At 28.6% G+C, this 23,987-nt stretch overlaps 1 protein-coding gene across 2 annotated transcripts in view; it reads right to left on the reverse strand.

Annotated features, from left to right (window-relative positions):
• The window catches only part of LOC127277427 (fat-like cadherin-related tumor suppressor homolog), a 307,324-nt gene that overhangs the window by 28,647 nt on the left and 254,690 nt on the right, over positions 1–23,987 (reverse strand). The window contains exon 4 of one of the 2 annotated variants that reach the window (XM_051298529.1): positions 19,901–21,720. The exons of the other annotated variant lie outside the window; for it this stretch is intronic. Within the exon in view, the coding sequence (XP_051154486.1) occupies positions 20,330–21,720 (1,391 nt within the window). The 3' untranslated portion in view covers positions 19,901–20,329. Of the gene's footprint in view, positions 1–19,900; positions 21,721–23,987 lie in introns of those variants that run through there. 2 annotated transcript variants of the gene reach the window in all.

Here is a 23,987-nt window from a genome sequence, read left to right on the forward strand (position 1 = left end):
TCGTTTTTTTTTTTTTTTCCTCTATTCACGAAAGTAGAAGATATAATATGCTGATCCATTTCAAATTTTTGCGGTTTATGAAGGAATTATAATTATATGTATATTATATACTTTAAAAACAATTTCGATAAGGGATACTTAAGATTTTTTTTTATGAGAATCTCAATAGCTTTTTAAAGAGATGAATTTCCCCGTTTGTAAAATATCGTATCTCATTCAATGTTTTTTTTTTTCATCTCTTCTTATTCTGATAAGGGAACGCCATATTTCATCTATCTTATACGCTTTCCACCAAACATTGAACGGTTTTTTGTAATATCTGAAAGGTCACCGTTATTGGTGCGCCACTGGTCTTGGTGTATATATATATATATATATATATATATATATATGTTTTATTATAATATATTATATTATATTATACTATACATTTTTAACATAACCTCAAAATTCAAGGACATAGGTCAAGGGACCGTTGGATTCAAGACTATGTCCGACAAACATAACCTTAAATTCCCATAATCAAGAAACGAACATAACCTCAAAATTTCGGTAAAATTTTAATAATTTTAATATTTGCAAGCCGTTAAAAAATTAACTCTGAAAATCATAGAAGTTAGCGTGCAAATTCTACCAGTTTTGACAAGTAAGAAAAAGCAATTGAAATAAAGAAAAAGTGTTTAATTGCCATTTTCGTTAATTTTCGGTAACGTCGATAATGTAGAAAACTACAAGTGGCGACATTACCGACATCATCAAAAATGGCAACTAAACACTTTTCTTTTCTTATTTCAATTGTTTTTTTTCAGTTTTATCAAACCTGAAACCAATAATATTAAATCTTTTGAAAATCCAAAATTTTTTCAAAAAAGGAATTTCTAATATAAATAAATACAATTTTTTTGGTGACAACATTTCAAGTGTAAAAAAAAAAATTGGACCTGTTATTACTTTTCAGAGAAACAAGTCTTGTCTTGTATCTTTTTTTTGCACATATAAAAGGAGAAATAGAATGAAAAGGCGTATATATATAGTAATAATGGAAGGCGACAACCATTGTCCAACGAAGCGAAGTAGATTCGTGTCGTGACAGGCGTTATTTTATGAAAAATGTGACTGGGACGAAAGGGGAAAATAAACTTTGTAAGTAAACAGTAATGGACACCACCTTGGCGCGGTGCACTTGGTTTCTTCCCCCCCACCCCTCATCACTATTGCCTCTTTTCCTTTTGCCATCCGAAGTATAATAACGCTCGACCTTTCTTTGCCGCCAATTGCAAAAAAAAAATAGAAATTCGTTGCACCGGTTTCTGCTCTCGCTATGGCTTCAATTAATTACCCCCTTCTCCCCTCAATTTTTTTTTCTCTAGAGTCTTTTTTCTTTTACCCCGCAAGCATTTACAAGAACATCAACTCAAATCGTTTTAAGGCGAGGTTAAAACGTTGAAAGAAAACTGCACGCTTAATCATCAGCTCGTCAGTTTTTCTCATCTCTGTTGTTTAATGTACTCTCTGCCACGTTAATTGAGTCTCGCGGCTTTTCGAGCACTCGAAAGATTTCCATTGAGAAAAAAAAATTGGAAGGGGAAAAATTTTTAAACCCTTTCTACTGTTGGAATATTTTAGTTGGGGGGAAAAAAAAATTTTTCTTTGAACCCTTTCTACTGTTGGAATATTAAAAAAAAAATTTTTTTTTGAACTGCTGTACAAACTATCCCACTTGGAAAGATTCCCCGGAAAGTGCCCCCTGGAGGTTCTATCAGAATTTTGCCGGAACTTCCATCGTTATTCCGTCGGAATTCCATCGGAGTTCCAAAGAATTTCCGATGGGATTCCGACGGAGTTCCGACGAAATTCTGACGGAATTCCGATTTATTTTTTTTCAAACTTTTTAGAGTCCTAATTCCGTCGGAATTTCCGTCAGAATTCCGTCAGAATCCCATCGGACAAAATTTTGACCTGAATTTAAGGTTATGTTTGTTTTTTGGCCATTTTCTTTCGATATTTGACCTAAATTTTAAAGTTATGTTTATATCCTGGTCGCTTTCCTCCAAAATTTGACATAAATTCTGAGGTTATGTTTGTTTCTTTGTCGTTTCCGGCTAAAATAACATAACCTCAAAATTTAGGTCATTTTTGACGAAAAATCCACCTCCCCCTCAACGTAAGGGAAGGGGGAAGCTTGCGACTATATTCAGAGTCTTGAAAAGAACATAACCTCAAAATGTAGGTCATTTTTTGGCGGGAAATCCGGAGAGAGAAGGGAAGGGAAGGAGGACTTGTGGCTATATTTAGAGTCTTGAAACGAACATAATCTCAAAATTTAAGTCATTTTTGGCCGAAAATCCACCCGATCAACAGGGGTGGAGGGAGGGAGGGGACTTGCGGCTATATTCAGAGTCTTGAAACTTTTTTTTTTATTGCTGTGGTAACTTTTTTTTTAAAAAAAATTATAGATCAAAAAATAATTTTGTTCATTGAAACGTTCAAAACTTTAGACACGTGTAAAATATTTAAAATTAGATTTAGATTTTTCATTTTGAATTAGGATATTTCGAGACATTTTTTTTTATAACTCTTTCTACTGTTACGATATTTTAGTTGGAGGAAAAAAAATTTTTTTTGGTCGTAACATAAAATTTTAGCTTCTTAAATCTCTTACTGTCCACTTCCAACCTCACTTGGAAAGATTCCCCGGAAAGTGCCCCCTGGAGGTTCTGTCAGAATTCCGCCGGAACTTCCAACGTAATTCCGTCGGAATTCCATCGGAGTTGCAAAGAATTTCCAATGGGATTCCGACGGAATTCCGATTAATTTTTTTCAAAATTTTTAGAGTCCTAATTCCGTCGGAATTCCGCCGGAAATTCTTTGGAACTCCAATGGAATTTCGACGCAATTACGTTGGAAGTTCCGGCGTAATTCTGATAGAACCTCCAGGGGGCACTTTCCGGGGAATCTTTCCAAGTGGGAACGATTTATCTAATTTGGATATCACAGTTTTATATAATTAAATTTTTACATTCGCTCTCTAAGTTATTTTTTATTTTTTTTAAGAACATGAATTTCAGAGTATAATCCTCAGAAAATCTTAATTACAATCTGGACAGTCAACAGCGCGCGAAATTCCGGTTGTCGTATCGCTACACCTGTCGCTTTAGAGGGTTGATTTACTGCTTAAGAGACGCTCGTAAAGTCATCATCTGAAGGCAGATTTTCACCTATGTTGCATGTGTAATCGATGCTATATATATATATAATATGTGTGTGTGTGTGTGTTCCTGCAGAATGTGCGCTTTTCAACACTGATTGTTAATCAGCAAACTATAAGAGAATCTACTTAACCGTATAGCCGTTATATTTCTCTCTCTCTCTCTCTCTCTCTCTCTCTCTCTCTCTCTCTACAACTTGCCAAGAACCACTGTTAAAAGTTACTACTTGCACACGTTGATTTATATCCCAGCATTTATGGTTTGTGTAATTTAATTGTCCAGATGGGACGTAAAGATGTGGTAGACCACGGAAATCGTGATTCGCATACCTCTTCCGGCATTGAACACCCGGAAGCCCACCTCACCCCCCCACCCTCTTTCTCTCTCGCCCAACCCTTAAAGATATGATGTTTCATCTTTCAAGAGGACCAAGTTGTTTTAATTAAGAAAAAAGGGTTTTAATTGGAAATTTGGAAGAAAATTTTTTTGGACTTTTAGCGGATTGCTGTCTTATGAAAGTCTGCTAACTTTTAGCATATTTTCATACTAACTAGAATACTAACTTTTTAGCAGATTGATGTATGTTAATTTTTAGCAGATTGGTATGTTCAGAATTGCTGTCTAAATTAAAAATGAAAATAGTTTTTACTTATATATTTGAAAGACGATTGATTTGATAAAACGATTTTCAACCTTATGGAAAAGTGATTTACTAGGTTTTTATACTTTGAAATTTATTATTAATTCTAGTTATAATGTTCAAAGGAAAGAAGAACGAAGAAAGAAGAAAAATAATTTTTGAAAACCTCAAAAGACAATTTTAGTAATTAAGTAAATCCAGTGGCCATTTCCATTTTTTCCAATTTCCATTTCTACTTCTAATCTCTAATTTCCAGTTCCATTTCCACTTTTCATTTTCACTTTCACTTTTCTAATTTTCAATTCCATTTCCACTTTTTCCCATTTTAATTATCATTTCCACAATATTTTCATGTTCTGTTCCCACTTCAATTTTCGTAAATTTCCAATCCCGCTTCTACATCTTCATTTTACATTTTTTACACCTACTTCCATTACCACCCCCACTTATCCAATTTCTATTTCCAATGATTCTAATTTATATTTTTTCAAATTTTCATTTCCACTATCACTTTATCTATAATTTCCAATCCCGTTTGCATTTACACTTTTTCTAATTTTCTCTAACACTTCTATTTCTACTTTCACTTTTTTAAATTTCCACTTCCATTTCCACTTCCTCTTTTTCCAATTTCCACTCTCATTTTCACCAATTTCTATTTCTATTTCTACTTTAATTTCCACATTTTGTAAATAGAAATTATAAAAAATATAAAGTGAAAATGTAAATGGGAATAGAAATTGGAAAAGTGGAAGTGGGAAATGAAAAATTGAAAAAAGAAAAAATTTAAATGGAAGTTGTTAAAAGCGAAAGTTAATATGGAAGTTTGAGTGAAAATCGGAATTAACATTGAAAGAAGTGGAAGTGAAAGTTAATATTGGTAAAAGTGGAAGTGGAAATGGAAGATTGAATTTGGAGAAGTCAAAGTGGGAATTAAAATTGAAAAAAGTGGAAATGGAAATGGAAGTTATTATAGGTAAAATGGAATTGAAATTGACAAAATTGAATGTGGAAATGGAAGTAAATATCGATAAAAGTGGAAGTGGGAATGGAAGATTGAATTTGGATAAGCGGAAATGGGAATGAAAATTTTAAAAAAAGTGGAAATGGAAGTTATTATCGGTAAAAGTGGAAGTTGAAATGGAAATTAAAAAGAGAAGATTTTGGAATGGAATTAGGAATAGAAATAGTAATGGAATTTAGAAAAATGGACGTGGAAATTGAAAATGAAGTGGGAAAAGTGGAAGTGGATATGGAAGTTGGAGTGGAAATTGGAATTAAAATTGAAAAAAGTGGAGACGAAAGTGGGAATGGAAATTGAAAAAAGAAGAAATCAAAATAAAAGTAAGGAATAGAAATTGAAAAAAGTGGAAATGGAAATTGGAAATGGAAAAAGTGGAAGTGGAAATGGAAGAGGAAATTTGAATAAGTAGTAGTGGGAATGAAAAAATGAAAATTGTCGTGGAAGTGGAAATGAAAATTGAAAAAAATGTAAATTAATATTGGTAAAAGTGGAAATGGGAATGGAAATTGAAAAAAGAAGATATTAAAATGGAAATAGGAACAGAAATTCGAAAAAGTTGAAGTGAGAATGAAAGAGGGAATGGAAATGGAAACCTGGAAAAATGGAATGTGGAATGGAAGTGGGAACGGTAATCCGAAAAGTGAAAATTATCATGGAAATGAGAATTAAAATTAGAAAAACTGTAAGTGGAAATAAAAAAAATCAAAAAGTTGAAAAATGCAACTCGAAATGGATTTACATAATCGACTGGTTTACAAAAAAAAAAAAAGAAAAAAAATTTCCTTTTTGAGTCACGCGCTTTTCTTGAAAACAACATCTGTAGACTCTTTTACTTGGGACAGCAGTACAGTATAAAATTTATATTTGCCACTCTACAGTAATTTCAAATACTTATGTTGAAAATTTTTTTTTCCCTTCAACAAAGTTTAAATGTCAAAACATTGTTAATAAAAATTTCATCCTTGATCATATGCGCGGAAGATATTTTTGTCTTTCATAAGGTCAAAGTTATATTCAAATGCTCCAAGGAAAATAACAACATATATATATGTATGCAAGCAAGAAGAAATCATTTAAAATAGATACAATATTATGGTACTGGAAAAGGCAAAATGAATATTTCCTAAATAAATTTCCACTGCGAAATGATAAAAAATAGAAGCTAATTAGGCGTGTGAAATGTAAAGGGGAAAGAGGAGTCAAGTAAAGACAGAACGTAAATAACCAGTACTAATTGGAATCATGTGACACGGAGGCTGAATTGTACACATGAAACTTCTCTCTCTCTCTCTCTCTCTCTCTGGTCGATTAACGGAGAGCCTATATTTGCATATTCGAGGGCGACATTGTACACTCGTTGTCAATGAAGCGAGCACATGATCGCGGAATTATTGTCCTGGTCGTCGTCATCATCATCATCATCATCATCATCATCGACAACTCATTCTGCCGCGAATGATCCCCGAGATGAACATTTTCCAAAAGGACATAATGTATTCTCTGTATTTACATTCATGTGTGATTACAGTGAGAATAATTGCCACAATCTGATATATTCTATGTGCAAAGATCAATATATGAATTTTGAAGCTATATATATATATATATATCTAATTATAAATTCCACTATGACGGATACGTTGACGAGAAATGGAAATCAAATTTGGAATTTTACATTTTCAAATCTGACTAAAAATTTTTTTTTTTTGCAAAATATAAATGTGTCATGTGTACGATGTAAGAAAATGCGTTTTTGTAACGTCAACATTATGTATATTTTCCAGGACAATATCAGTAATCGTAAAGGAATAGCGATGGGAAACGTTTGTCGTTAGAATACCACTGTTGATCTTTCTCTATTTTCAAAATGTCTCTGCATTCCTTTTTTTTTAAAATTCCTCAGCAAACTGTTTCTTTACTAAACAAAATTTTTAGAAATTTTTACTAACAACAAAAATTTTTGGAGATGTTGAATTTTTGAAGAAGACGATGAAAAGAAGAAAAGTTTTTTTTTGAAAATCTTAAAAGACATATTTTTTTCAAAATTTTCTGTTGATTTTAAAATAAAAATAAAAGAAAATTTTATTTCAATTTTCTACTAAGTCGTACAGGACAATAAATATAAACATGTTTAATAATTAAATAACACCAAAAGTCACGTTCTTAAATATTAAAAAATTTTTGAAACATTAATAACTATATTTTCTATAGTAAAAAGTTAGCAAATAGATCAATCGACACGTTTTTAAATATTCTCCAAGTTGTAATAATTTTCAAGATATAAAGATTTTTCAGATTTAAAGAAAGTCATGTTTTTCAAATAAAATTTCAATTTTAAAATGTTAATTACTCGAGATAACGTAACAGTAAAATTTTCACCCTAAAAATCCAAATATAAATATCTATAGGTGTTAATATTTTTTTCGAAGTTATTTTTTATTTATTTGTTTTTTGCTTCATTTTTTTTTTCTAATTTTTAGAAATTCAAAAAACCTTGGATAGAATAACAATAGAATGTACGTTAATAACTCAGAAAGATGTGTTTTGAAAAAATCTATAATATTAAAGAAAAATATCTACAGATGTCAATACATTTTTTTAAATTTAGAATAAGAGAACATTTTTTAAAAATTTTAAAATTCAAAACAAAATATTAGTTAATCTTTATTAATATGGCTCAAAGTACTCTTATTATTTGTTAGTCTGTGAGACATAATTTAAAAAAAATTACACACACACACACCCAAAGCGAAAATTTAAAAATGTGATTTTCAATTTCCTGACGTCGAGAAATATGAAGATTACATTAAAAAATTGAATTCGAAAAATTTTGATATTACAATATTTTCTTTATGAAAAAGCAAAAGAAATTAAAAAATTGACATTTAATCAATAGAAAGTCATTTTTGATGAATGTAAATTTACTAAATGTTATTGCTATTAATTTAGTTTTGTCAATAAACAAAAACAAGTTTATACAAATATATTTTAATCTGATTTGAACGAGATAAGATACAAAAATGATCCAAAAGACGTTTTGCTTTAATTCCTTTGAATTTTATATTTTTTCCTTTGGGGTAGTCCATAATAAAGCGGATGTCCATTTTTTTGTCCTCTAATAATTATTAAGTCGATAATATATAATATGAAATATATATTCTTCATCACTTCATCTGAAAAAAATCATTTTTAATCACAACACAGTTTTCTGAGGCTCTCAAATTAAGACCATAAACAGCATCAAAACGTTGCATAATCAACAATTTGATACACTTTATGGTCTTAATTTGATATCCGCAGAAAAACTGTGAAATTAAAAATTTTTAAATTATGATTTTAAGTGTTGAATTTTCATTACAAATATGATATTTTTTTAATTATTGACACTGAAAAAACCATCGAGTAACAAAATTCAAACGAATGGGTTGAATTTATAAAAAATTTGTCCGTATTGAATATGCCATATTAAATTTTAAAAAACTAACATCGGATTCGTAATCAGCAACTTCGAAAACCTCCGATTAACAAGTTTTAAATGATTTCGAAAGAATTTTTTTTAATGATCGCCATATTAGATCAGACATTTTTAATTTTAAAATTTTCTAACTCTATTAAGCAAATAGTAAGCAGTAATTAATAAACTGAAAGTAATTACTTTATTAGCAAAAAAAAATAATTGGCCAGGATTGTTTCATTTAAGGAAATTAATTTTTTATTAAATTATTTAAAATGTATTTTTAATATATTCTAATTGGATAGATAGATTCTAATAGGATAAAGATTAAAATTGTCTTACCCACTTAAAGATGCTTTTTTCTGTTATTATCAGAAACAATACCGTTGATATCTTCCTACAGTACAAATCGAAATCTTGGCTTGTTGAAAAGTTTTCTTTTTATCTTGGCTATTATTATTTCGAGGAGAAAAACAATAAACGAAAGCGAATATCCAGTGATTAGTACACCAAGTAATATGGGAAAAAGTTTTTCTTTTGTCAGTACATTAGGATCAAAATTATTATTTGAAAGTTGAGATTTACCAAAATTTCTAAGTAAATGAAATTCTGAAATTATATGGAAAAATTTATCTATTACCGGATAAATAATTGCGAAAGAACGAGAAAAAATCGAAAGGTCTTTTATGTTTGCAATATCTTCTTTCAATATTGTAAACTTATTTGTTTTGCCGTACTTAGATTCATAATTGTTCATAATGTTAGTAGCGTCCTGATAAATACATGTTATATTCTGATGGTCTGACAAATATTTTAGACATTCTTCTTCTTCATAGTAGTGTAGACCCTTGAAATGGTTAGATGTCTTGTTTAAGAATTGTATAGTAACAGAATTATTAATTTCAAGTAGAACATCCATAAGAACAATCTCTATAACTGGATACAAAGATGATTGAAGAAGTTCATCGATTGTTGAAATTTCAGTAGCAGTTCGAAAACTGATATCAAGAATTATAGTGTAAAAATAACTTGTATAGGCAAGGCATGCAATTAAGAGTGAGCCAAAAATTATTCTTTCTGACCAATTCTGGGGTTCATTCTCAGTACCCATTCCAATTATAATTTGACTGATATTCAAAGTCTGCCATTTGAATTTTAATAAATATGCCGTTATTCGTATTATTGCAACTATTCCAATTGTTGTCAGGATCATGTTCCAAAATTCTGATGAAAGTTCGATATCATTAGTTACTTTATTCGCATTTCGTGGAACAATAGCTTTTATACTAAAAAGTTCAAGAAAATTTGAATAAGAAAAATGAGTTCTAATAGTAGCTGCGAAAATAGCAGTCTCTATTGCACATTCCATTTTTACTTCCATTTCAGATTCGTTTAATAAGCCATAGATATTTTCCGGACAATGCGGCATTCCTTTCATGAAATCAATTATTTTCGTTGTCATTTCAGAAATCAACAATTTATTTGGAAACCATTGACTTTTGGCTGATATTATCTGATCAGAGCAACTATTGGTAAAGGGATTCCAGTGACTAATAATAGGTAATTTTTCAAAAGTTGGTTTGACCGTTACTTTGCGTTCACTATCGTATGTCAAGAAAGTAATATCCAAAACATCATGATAAGATAGATACATGTCTTTCATAATATAACTGATGTTATCATGAGTCAAAAATTTAGAGTTTACGAATAAACATCTTGGTTTTAATGAAAAATATTGGTATACAAAGTTCTTTGGAAATAACGATTTATTTCCAAGAATCTTAAAACTTTCGCTGGTCCACTGTAAAATAAACATTGTAGTATATCTCGGTCGTTCAAGAAATTTTAAATGTGTCCTGATACTGTCGTTAAATAGATCATTGTATGTAATACTTATAGATGGAAATTGCGAATTGACTGTTGTCATAAGAGATTTCATTATTGGATCAATATTTTCTTCTTTATCGTCAAGAATAAACACTACCTGATAAACTTTACTTTCTTTTTTTATAAACTTTATCAATCCATCAAAATAATCACTTGATGATATTCCTAGTATTTCTTTCCAAAAAATAAAACTTACAATAAATAGATTTCTAAATTTCATTTTTTGTACAACCACTTCGTACGAATGACAAAATCAGACTATTACTAAAGCTTCAAATAAATTACTCACAATGTAATTTATATTTTCTTTCTATATATTAAAAAATTTAATAAATAATATTACACATATGGAGAAATTGAAATGCTTTTAATGTAATTTAATGTAATATAATGATTCAATTATTTCAGTTTTGTTTTAAGTATATTAGATATTTTAATTTAAGAAAAATTGAAGTAATTTTTATTTTATTAGATTTTGATATTATATTGAAAATAACAATATAAGTAATAAGAAATTCTATCAAGTAAGTGAAGGATTTAAATTGATGAAAAATTGGTAGCGTAATTTATGCCCGACCCTAAAAATTATGATGTGGGATTACTATTATTGTTATATTACTTTGGAAAAATTGAATATATTGTAATTAATTTAAAAAGAAAAAGAATAAAGAAAAATTATTTTTGAAAACCTCAAAAGAAAATTTTATTCCAAAATTTTCTGTTTATTTCAAATGAATTCAGAGTAAATTTCTAGTGAAAAACAAAATGAAGAAATAATAAGTAGAAATTTTCTTTAATTAAAATTAGTGAATGACTTTTCAAAAATTCGAATTTTTAGAAATATTCTTAAAATTTTGTATAATATTAAGAAGACAAACAAAAGTTTTTTTTTGAAAACCTCAAAAGACAATTTTTATTTATATTTTCTATGGTAAGAATTTGCATATGATCTGAATTGATGGTGGTAACGATTCTAAAAAATTGACATTTAATTAATACAATGTTTTTTTTCGAATATTATAATATATTATATTATATTAACTGCAAAAAAAATTTATCTGTAGTTGAGGACGCCATCGTCTATGTGAATTATAAGTTTAATGTAAAATTTAATAATTAATATTGAAAAATAGTTTTCATTGGTAAAAAAAAATGCTTTTATCGTCCACTTTAGTATTTTAAAAGAAAAATTTTTAATTCACAATAATTGACTATCTATTTATCATTGCGGTATTTTATACACCATTGAATCAATTTAAAAAGAAGTCTCGTGTTCACATTAAAAAAAAAAATGAAAAAAAATACATTCTCATACCAATAACAAGTATATAGACTCTATATATATATATACAAAAAAAAGGAATCAATAACAGCTTCTGTGTAGATATTCAAGAGATATGAATATTCCCTTTTTGGAATTTTGCTTTTACAAGGAAACGTAAATATTTTCAGTTACCGTCAAATGTTACTTCAAGAAGAAAGATTCATGCTCGGCGGGATTTTCTTGCATATTAATTATTCCAGCGTAGTGTCGAAATTCCCCCTCCACCCTAAATTTAGAGGTTAAGATCGTTTCAAGACTCTGAATATAGCCGCAAGTCCCCCCTCCCTTCTCTTTTACCCCCTTCTCTTGACTTTCGGCTATATTCAGAGTCTTGGAATAGCGGCGGCGTTGGCGGCGATATCTTTTTGTAATATAGGTAGATATATATTATATATACTAAGTCTATATTTGACAGAAATCACCGCAAATTTAGGTCAAATTATTGGTGGGAAATTCATTCCTTAACCAAAGAACGAACATAACCTCAAAATTTATGTGAATATTGAATGTGAATGTAGCCGCAAGTCCTCAGGATTCCCGTTGGGTTCAAGACTATGTCCAACAAACATAACCTTAAATTTCCTTAACCAAGAAACGAACATAACCTCAAAATTTAGGTATAATTATAATATTTGCAAGTCTTAAAGTGTAAAGTAATTGGGGTTGGCGCGCGAAGCATATATATATATATATATATATTTAAGGAGGCAACATACGACTGATCATTAGTTTTAATTAGTTTCAGTCAACGGTCATCCGGTATAAGGGCAAAAAAAAAAAAAAAAAACTATTTACAACACGCAAGGAGCAAATGGCAAAGTTGGCTAATCGTAGTGTAGTTCTGTGCCGAAAGAGACGAAGAAGAAGACAAATCAAAAACAAAAAAATAAAATAAAAGATGCTGAAAGAGCCAACAATGCTGCGGCTCATTTGCTTCGACATTTTGCCAAGCCGAGTGCTATTGCCTAATTATCGTCACGCGCAGACAAGCCAGACATCGTGATTACATTTTTTCAAGAGAAAGAAAGAGAGAGAGAGAGAGAGAGAGAGAGAGAGAGAGAGAGAGAGAGAGAGAGAGAGAGAGAGAGAGAGAGAGTCATAATTAAAGTTGATTCGTTCCAGAATAGTGATCGACCCAAATGAATTTTTCAGGCCAGATGAAAGAGGAACAAGAAGTGCATAATAGTTGAATGTTAAAATCATAATAATATAAGAAAATCAGCATTCGATTTAGGTTTTATTTTTTTTCGTCCACTTCCTTGTAAGGCAGCGCCATCTACATTGAAACTAAAATTTTGAAAAATTTTCAACAGTAATAAACATTTGGAAAAAAATTTCTTTGAATCAAAAAAAATATTTCTTTGAATCAAAAAAATGTTTCTTTCGAACTTAAATATAAGTTAAACAAAAAGTTGATGAAAAAAAAGTATTTTTTGTAAACTAAAATTTATATAAAGAGATGAATTTGAATAACCACTCTCTCTCTCTCTCTCTCTCTCTCTCTCTCTCTCTCTCTCTCTCTCTCTCTCTCTCTCTCTTTCTTCCTTCTCTCAAGAATATTTCCTTACCGATAAAAGAGAAATAACGATGATAAGGCTTTAGAAGGCTCAGGAGCAATTTTCTTACACCTTTCGAAGTTTATGGGATATATTATTTCAAATAATATCGAAACAATCTTGAAATATTGCATGGTAACATTTTTTCTCGAAAAAAATCCTTTTTCCTATAGTTTTCTCCAAAGAGAGAAGAGAGAAGACAGAAGAAAGAAGGAAAGAGAGGGAGAGAGAGAGAGAGTTCTATTTTACATTTTGCCATTTTTACCCGTTTATAGTTATTTTCTCCTCCTTTATTGTGAGCATCATTTTTCTTTGTCTTTTTGTATATATATATACATTCTCAATACTGGTGTGTTAGTATGTGAGCAATATAAAAAGCAAAGAAGTTCAAAAGAATTCTGAATCGAAATGCCTTAAGGGTTTTATTTTATATTTTGTATCTTTATTTTGAATGAAAGGAGCCGGCTCCAGTAGTTGTACTAATCATGTCGAAAACATAGGTTAAAAACGAACATAACCTCAAAATGTCAAAAATATAAGTTAATAAGGAATATAACCTCAAAAAATTAAGGTTAGATGTCAAAAACGTAGGTTAAAAACGAACGTAACCTCAAAGTTTAAGGTTAGATATCAAGAACGAAAAAAAACGAACATAACCTCAAAATTCATTGTCATATGTCAAAAAAGTAGGTTAAAAACGAACATAACTTGAAAATTTGAGATTAAATGTCAAAAACATAGGTTAACAAGGAACATAACCTCAAAAGTTTAAGTTTAAATGTCAAGAACGAAAAAAAACGAATTTAACCTTAAAATTTATGTCAAAAAAGTAGGTTAAAAACGAACACTGCTTTCCTCACAACTTTTCCTTTTCTCCTACCCTCAGGTAGGTTAAAATCTAAAAACATAACCTCAAAAAATTCTAGATCAAATTTAGAGACTTGTGCGAGTTTGTGACTGAAACCTGATAACATAACTTCAAAATTGAACTAATTTCAGTTGTGGTTACGTGTCTCTCGATCACTAATTTGAGGTTAGTTTCCAGTTTTATTTTGAAAGTTTTTAAAGGGCTGCCAAAACATAACCTCAAAATTCTAGATCATTATCTAGAAATCACTGGGTTCGAGGCTAAAACCTGATAACATAACCTCAAAATTCTAAGTCATAATCAAGAGATCATTGCGATTGAAGCTAAAGCATGATAACATAACCTCAAAATTGAACAAAATTAAGGTTAGTTTTCACTTTTTTGACAATTTTAAAAGGACTGCAGTACTTTATCAATAAAAATTTTTTTAAAATAATTTTCTCAACACTTCGCAAGGATTATATTTGATGCCAAATAAATAGAAATCAAATTTCCAAAAAAAAAACTATCCCTGGAAAATGAGTTTCAGGAAAATCTCATCCATATCGTATATATATATATGACACTGGAATTATTATTGTGTTTCAAAACACGTGACGTATCAGTTTAACGAAAGGGAAAATCACGTTTAAATCGAGGAACCTTTAACAATAAATTTTATATATATATAATAAGAATAAAGTCATACACATGACGAATACGATATGTCGACGAGTGAATTCAATGACCTATATAAAAGTTCATGTTTTATATATATATATATATACACTAAAATGGTCTACCTCATATATATACCATCTCAAATCAAGCGAGTTTATAGAAATTTAATCTTACGTAAAAGTTCAATAAAAGATTCCGTTCAGATAAAATGATTACCTCTTAACTTTCTACCTTTCCAACATTTTATGTTCTGACATACATCTTACGCTTTGTGTCATATATATATATATATATATATATATATATATATATATATATATATATATATATATATATATATATCTTTTATGCCTTATATCATGTATACAGTTGAAATAACATTTTTTTGCCATACGCCTTTTCTTTAGACGTGTGTATTGTATGCATTTTAACGTGATATACTTTACGCCTTTCTATATATATATATAATTTTTGCATGTTTTATGCATCTGTCTCCTATATGTTTCGCTGACTCTTGACTGACGTTCGTCTTCTGTTTCTTTGTTGAGTTTTTCTATTTTTTTTTTCTAGTTTCTATATACTTTTGTGACGTCCGTAAAATTTAAAATTTCAATTTAGTCACAATTTTCCAATAGAAAATAATAAAAAACAAAAAAAAAAAAAATTCTACACAAAGAAAGGATATAAAATGAGAGAATTACGATTTTTTTTACATTTCTAGAAAAATTGTATATAGCGATGTCTGAGATTTATTTTAAAAACCTATTTTGAAAATAGAAATTCAATATTTTTTATCCCGGCAAATATAAGAATTTTGTAACGTTTTTCCTAAATGTAGTTCCAAATTATTGACAATTTTTATAGATTACTTGGTTCATTTTATCCAAGAAACACTCGAATCAAAGGAATTTAAAAAAAAGTCTAATTAATTTTTCATTTACCAGTCGCCATTTTGTTTTTTTTTTTTTTTAAATTGATGACAAACTCGTAATCAGCGACCCAAAAAACCCGTCAAGTTGTAATTTTTTTACGAATTTGACGAAATTTATGAAAATATTCCACCATTTTGGATTCGCCATTTTGAATTTAAAAAAAAACTGACCACAAATTAGTGATTAGCGTTCTAAAAAATCTGTCAAGTAACGAGCTTCATGCAAATTCGTACAATTTTTTAAAAATTCTTTCTCAATATTGAATTTGCCATTTAGAATTTTTCAATTTAAATTGCATATTCGTAATCTAGAACCTTGAATCCCCCCCCCCTCCAGGTACATGTTTTAAGCAATATCAATCAATTTCCTAAAAAAAATTCGCCATTTTGGATTAGACATTTTGAATTTTAAAAAACTGGTAACAAATTCGTAATCAGCGTCCTCATGAATTATTTAGGTAAGAATTTCATGCGAATATGACAAATTTCAAGTCACCCAAAAAATTCGCCTAGTAGTAAATTTTTTTACGAATTTCACGAAATTTATGAAAATATTCCACCATTTTGAATTTTAATAAATGGAAACAAATTCGTAATCAGCTATTACAAAAAACCCCTAGATAGAAATTTGATGCAAATTTAACGATTTAAAAAAAAATATTTCACTACACTGAAAAAAAAATTTATTTGATTCAAATACCGGTGTATTTGGTTATTATCAAATAAATATTTACTTGAATCAAATATTTCTTATTTGAATCAAATATATAGTATTTGAATCAAATATTTCAGTATTTGAAGCAAATACCATTTATTTGATTCAAATAAGAAATATTTGATTCAAGTAAATATTTATTTGATAATAACCAAATACACCGGTATTTGAATCAAATAAATTTTTTTTTCAGTGTATTTTTAATGCGCCATTTTGAATTTTTAAAAACTGTCAAGAAATTCGTAATCAGCGACCTTGAAAACCACCTTGTTATATATTTCATGCAAATTTAACGAATTTTAAGAAAATATTCCGCCATATTGAATTTTGAAAAACTAGCAACAAATTCGTAATCAACGACCCCAAAAATCCCCTAGGTATGAATATTTGAAAAATTTAAAGACAATATTCCTCCATTTCGATTTCGCCATTTTGAATTTTTAAAATCTGACAATAAATTCGTAATCAGCGACCCCGAAAACCCCTGAGTAACGAGTTTTAAGCGAATCCCTTGAATTTAAAAAATAGCCGCCATATTAGAACCGCCATTTTTTTTTAATTTAGACTTCCAATTCGTATTCCGCGACTCCTAAAACACTGTGAAGTACTATTTTTCAAGTGTTCATTTTATTAATTTTTAATTTATTCAAACATACAATATTGTAATCGAATTAGAAAAATTTTTTTAAAACAATTCTGGTACCTATCAGGGAAACCTAATTCGTACAACTTGAATTTAATTATGTTATTCGTTTTTCAAGGTTATGTCCATTTTTCAAAGTAATTACCATTTAATATTTTTGATCTTTGATAAAAGAAAAAAAAATAGATTTTTCATTCAAAGAGGATTAAAAAAAAATTTTTCCTTTTCTGTATTATAAAATTGTTTAAAAAAATTATGTGCTCGAAAATTACGAATTTGATGTTAATTTTTCAAAATTCAATATGGCGTAATTTTTTTTTTAAATTCATCATTTTACTTTGAATTTTGTTACCTGGGGTTTTTTTTGATAGCTGATTACGAATTTGATGTTAGTTTTTCAAAATTCAAGATGGCCGAAGAATTTTTTAGAAATTGATTGGATTCTTTTGAAATTTGTTACTTTAGAGTTTTTGAGGTCGCTGATTACGAATTTGATGTCAGTTTTGGAAAATTCAAGATGGCGGAACCAATATGGCGGAAAAATATTAAAAAATTGTTTGGATTTGTTTAAAATTTGCTACTTGAAGGTTTTTGGGGTCGCTGATTTCGAATTTAATCTCAGTTTTAAAAAATTCAAGATGGCGGATCCAATATGTCGGAAAAATATTTAAAAATTGATTGGACTCGTTTAAAATTTTGCACTTGGGGGTTTTTGGGGTCGCAGATTACGAATTTGATGTCAGTTTTCAAAAATTCAAAATGGCGGAATCAATAGGGCGAAAAAATATTTAAAAATTGATTGGATTCGTTTAAAATTTGGCACTTGAGGGTTTTTGGGGTCGTAGATTACGAATTTAATGTCAGTTTTCAAAAATTCAAGATGGCGGATCCAATATGGCGGGAGAAATTTTTAAAAATTGACTAGATTCCTTTAAAACTTGTTACTTGGGGGTTTTTTGGGGTCGCTGATCACGAATTTAATGGCAGAATTAAAAAATTTTATATTCTAACAGCAATATGATGTTGTACTTAAAATTATATATCAAAATGAGTTTCTAAAAATTCCTCATAAATTAAAAATCACTGAAAAAAATAGTTTTCAATTTAATAATAACGTTTTTGTTTTGCATATAGTTAATTGTATAAATACAGTAAACCCTTTAATGATGTATCTCAACATTTTTGACTTTTCTCAATCTATAAAATCGACTTTCTACGATTTTTCGCTCCACTGCAAGTCTATCAGACGCCTTCGTTGTCGTAGTCGTCTCGTTTTCCCTCTCTCAACTTTCTCGCAAGTGAACTTTATAAGCGGACCTATCCATTACGAGCGCGTGAGAGTGCCAGCGAGTCAAAGGTCTCAATTAAACCAAAATGGCACACTAATGAACAAAAGCCCCTCTCCCATCCTTTTTTTCCCCCTTGCGTCTCTCTTTCCTTCGCCCTTCACCCTTTACCCCCTCATCCCACGTAATCCGGTATGCAGTCTATTATTAAAGTCTCCTAAGTGGTTTCTTCGTTCATTGGTGACTTCTTTGAGGATAATGATTGACTGTAGTTTTTTTTTTTATTATTATTATTTTTTTTTTAAGAATAAAAATTCAATACCAAGATCTTTTGAATAAGACGCGCGCACGTCCCAAAGGAGGCTTCCAAGAAACAATATAGTCTTGATGATTACGCTTACCTGTAACAAAAAAAAACAGTGCTATTTAGTAAAGTATTTTATAATTATTTTTTTTATTAATTTAAAACTATAAAAGATTATAAATTTGATTTGTACTTTTTGGAATTGGTTTTTGATTATAATTATATTATTATAATTGTAATTGTTATATTCAATTATAATATTCAACTGTAACTATATTATTATAATTACAATATTCAATTATAATATACAATTGTATATTTAAATGGAATATTATAATTATAATATTCAACCGTAATTTTATTTTTATTCTTATAGTTATATTATTATAGTTATAATTATAATATACAATTGAATATTATAATAATATAATTAAAATTAAATATTATAATTATAACACTTGAAAACTCGAGATTAAATTTCAAAAACATAGATTAACAAGGTACATAACCTCAAATGTTTAAGTTTAGATGTCAAGAACAAAAAAAAAAACGAATTTAACCTCAAAATTTATAGTCATGTGTCAAAAAAGAAGGTTAATAACGAACATAGCTTCCCTCACAACTTTTCCTTTTCTCCTACCCTCAGGTAGGTTAAAATCTAAAAACATAATCTCAAAATTGAACTAATTTCAGTTGTTAAAAAACATGTAAATCAAGAGCGTTAATGGATTGAAATTTAATCAAACATGCACCCCCCATACTACAAAAAATATTAAAGATATTTCTCCAATTTGTATCATCTGCGAATGTTTAAAATTTTATTGCTCTATAATTTTAGGAGCAAAATTTCTAGTGAAATAATTATTATTTTTCATTATTTCTATAAATAAATAAATTAATTAATTAATTAATTAATTAATAATTTGATAAATTTAACTGAAATAAAATAATTAATAATTTAATAATTACCTTATTTAATTTATTCTCAAAATGATGAAAAAATAATGAGAATGATACTTCAATAAAGGAAAAAATAAATTTGAGATTTACTTTTTTCTGAAAAAAGTAAAATTAAGTTAATAAATAATTTATTTATAATTACTTTTTCAGTCAAGCAATATTCCATACCTATAATTTTTGTAAAAATGTTAGAAAAAAAATTGTTTTTATTTGTTGTTATAAATTACACTGTAAATTATTTTTCTAATAGTTTAAATTGTTTATAAAATTTGTATTTTTAAAAGGGATGTTATTAATTAATAATAAATGCATTATTATTTTTAACAGTTATTAAATAAATTATTTATTTATATTAATTAACGAATTTGACAATTTCGCAATTTTTCGGTAACTTATTGTTAACTTATTGTTTCAATATATATTATAATTATGAAAAAGCTGCAAGGGAGCAAGCATTGTAAGAAGACTGTTTATGTCAATTTCAATAAGGATATTATAATTTAGCCAGTTATGATAATGAATTAAAAAATATATGGCAAAATAAATTCGAATTTAATACCGTAAGTGTCACAGTTTCTTTTATCTTCTTTCCCCCTTAGTCCGAAAAAAATCTACATTTTACATTTACTGAAATTTCGAGATTTCTCGCATATTGTTCGAAAGATCTACTAAAATGCAATGTTTTTGCCGAACATTGTAAGAATATTTGACCAAAAGTTTCGGAGTTGTACGCAATTAAAAAAAAAAAGGTAGCCTTTTTATTATGAAGTTAATTTAAAAAAAATTCTTTTAACAAAAAGAAAATATTAAAACTATATACAGTCAAACGGACCGACGGCACTGAAAATAAGATTTTTTATGAAGAAAATCATCCTTTTTGTGAACCACAATAGTGAATACGGTAAAACAATGATCTTTTTTTCAAATTTTCTTGAATTTCTTCAATCGTCTTTCCTCTTGATTCTGGAGCCATTAGATAAATCAAAATTGTCCCTAACAAACAACAAATACTGAAACACCAAAATATCCCATACACATAAACAATTGTTTCCAATTCTTGAAAATAATATACCGACAAAAATTTAAAAAAAGGATTAACTAGTTTCACAACTGTCACTGCTATACTTTTCACTTCATTTGCAAATAATTCACCTTGATAGATGGTAAATAAATTACTCGGTCCACTGGTAAGAAACACAGAAACAAATGACAGGAAAATAATTGGTATCCATCCTGATAATTCGGAGGATAACAAAATACTTTCTTCAACATAAAAATATGCACCAATAATAAAAAGCGAAATGGAAGAAATTACTCCGGAGAAAATTAAAATATTTCTTCGATTTATCCTTTCGATTACTTGCATACTACCGAGACAAGTAATAGCGTTTAGTGAGGACCATAAAATCATTGCCTTCTTTGGATCCATTGGCGTGGTTTTGTAACTAAATATTTTTTGTCCAAAAGCTCCCACAGCCACTTGTCCGGATAGAGTGCTCAACAATCCAGTTGATATGACAATTATCAAAGCTTTTCTGTTTGTTGAATTTGAAAATAATTTCCATATATTTGTTTCCCGAAGAAAAACAATAATTCCTTGACGCTCTTCCAATCTGTCAGGTTCGATATTCACTGGCGTTTTGGAAGAATTTTTATTTATTTCATTAGCGGATTCCAAGTGATGTTGAATAACATAAACACCACATTCTTGAGAATTCGATTTCTCTTTTTCGATTCTTCTTTGACAATCGGGCATAGCGAAAAAAATTAGAAGAAACAAAATTGGCAGCATTAGAAGAACAAAATTCATTTGTTGATAGGTAAAAAAAGCACCGAGTAACATTATCAGAGTACAGCCAAGACCTTTTGAGAGTCGAATGAGAAGCATGAAAATTCCTCGATTATCCTTGTTACAAATTTCTGTCATGTACACTGACATTGCGCAGAGACCACCACCATAACCAGCGCCTCCAATCAATCGCGCACAATAAAGTGTGATGTGACTCTTTGCCAAAATTATCATTAGCCAAGAAATTATTTGCGGCACGGCAAACATAATTAATGTCCATTTTCGTCCTATTCGATCGATAAAAAGTGGATTCAAGAGGAATCCTATTGATAATCCAATTAAATTAAGAGACGCTATCCATGAACTTTGGTTTAGTGTTATTTTAATGTCTGATTCTGTACTTTCTAAAAATGGTAGTGCTGGTGAACTCCAGGAAATCATTGAGCCATATCCGACAACTGTCATACAACCTGAAATTTTAAAAATATACGTTTATAATGAAAGAAAATTAGTGCAATAATACCAAGTAAAAAGCGCCTCCCATAAAGAGATTCGTGGTTGTTATATTTATTTAAACTACATTCAAATTAATTTAAAAAATAATTTCAGTTTTTGTTTATTCAAGGAAGAATCAGACAAAAAATTGGAACAAAAGTAAATCCAAAAGAGTATTAGTATTTTTGTATTTTTAAAGAAAAAGATGATTTAAATTTGAAAAAAGCTTCGGTGAAATTTTAAATAATTATATTTCTAAAATTCTAAACACTTAGAAATTGGTTATGTTACCAAAGTGAAATTTCTAATTGTTTAAAATTTTTTAAATTAAATTATTTAAAATTTTACCGAAGCTTTTTTCAAATTTAAATCAACTTTCTCTTTAAAAATACAAAAATATATAGTTGCAGTAACTTTTTCAAACTCTTTGTCTTATTCTTTCTTAAAAAATGGTTCGTCACAAACTATTTTATAAACTTACCTGTGATAGCTGTGGCATATTGCAAAAGTAACATTGATTTTGTGTTTTTAGCCATTTTTGGATGTAATTTTTTCTTAACTTTTCAATTAAATTAATTATTTTCTAGGCTTCAACTTTACCGATTTCTTGTTTGTTTTAATTTATTGTTAAAAAGAAAAACTTGTAAATAAGTTGAACTTGTTTTTTTTTTGATTAAACAAATTTTTGTCTGTAGTTTTTTATATAATTTGTCAAATTGAAAGAAAACACATTTTATACAGAATTTCAGAAAGCTGTTCTTTCCCTCATAACTGCATGCATTTGACTGTCACACATTTTTAGGGCATTTGGATTTTCTTATACTAATTACATTTTAATGGGTTGAAGAAAATGTAAATGTACCTGTGTACAAGTAACGTGTAAATGATCACGTACGAAAAATGTTTCAATTTTTATTACTTAATTAAATTTAAATAATTAATTAATTTTATTTGAGTAAAGTATTTTATAATTATTTTGTTTTTTTTAATTTAAAACTATTAAAAGATTATAAATTTGATTTGTACTTTTTGGAATTGGTTGTTGATTATAATTATATTATTATAATTACAATATTCAATTATAATATACAATTGTATATTATAATTATAACTATATAATAATATAATTAAAATTCAATATTATAATTATAATTGTAATTACAATTTAATATTATAACTATAACACTTAAAAACTCGAGATTAAATGTCAAAAACATAGGTTAACAAGGAACATAACCTCAAAAGTTTAAGTTTATAAGTCAAGAACGAAAAAAAACGAATTTAACCTCAAAATTTATGTCAAAAAAGTAGGTTAGAAACGAACATATTTTCCCTCACAACTTTTCCTTTTCTCCTACCCTCAGATAGGTTAAAATCTAAAAACATAACCTCAAAATTCTAGATCAAATTTAGAGACTTGTGCGAGTTTGTGACTGAAACCTGATAACATAACAGCAAAATTCTAAGTCATAATCAAGAGATCATTGCGCTTGAAGCTAAAACCTGAAAACATAACCTCAAAATTGAAACAATTTCAGTTGTGGTTACATGTCTCTCGATCACTAATTTGAGGTTAGTTTCCAGTTTTATTTTGAAAGCTTTTAAAGGGCTGCCAAAACATAACCTCAAAATTCTAGATTATTATCTAAAAACCACTGGGTTCGAGGCTAAAACCTGATAACATAACCCCAAAATTCTAAGTCATAATCAAGAGATCATTGCGCTTAAATCTAAAACATGATAACATAACCTCAAAATTGAACAAAATTGAGGTTAGTTTTCATTTCAATTTTAAAAGGACTGCAGTACATTATCAATAAAAAATTTTTAAAATAATTTTCTCAACACTTCGCAAGGATTATATTTGATGCTAAATAAATAGAAATCAAATTTCAAAAAAAAAAAAAAAAACTATCCCTCGAAAATGAGTTTCAGGAAAATCTCATCCATATCGTATATATATATATGTTAGGCTCAAAAGCCGAAAACGGCCAATGGCCGAAAAAAACAGCCAAACCTAGTTTTGGCAAACGCATTTTTGCCAATACTAGTTGTGGACGTTTCACAACGGCCATTGGACGTTTTAAATTGACAAAACCAGTTTTGGCAAACAGAAATTTGCCAAAACTAGTTTTGGCAAACGCATTTTTGCCAAAACTGGGTGAGGCATTTTTAATTATGACAAAAATTTAAACAATAAATTTTCCACACAAATTTTTCTCTTTTAGCAATGTATTTTTAC

The sequence above is a fragment of the Leptopilina boulardi genome, unplaced genomic scaffold (genome assembly GCF_019393585.1).
Source record: "Leptopilina boulardi isolate dan_hultmark-lab unplaced genomic scaffold, ZJU_Lbou_2.1 LbouV2_167, whole genome shotgun sequence".
Lineage (NCBI taxonomy): Eukaryota > Metazoa > Arthropoda > Insecta > Hymenoptera > Figitidae > Leptopilina > Leptopilina boulardi.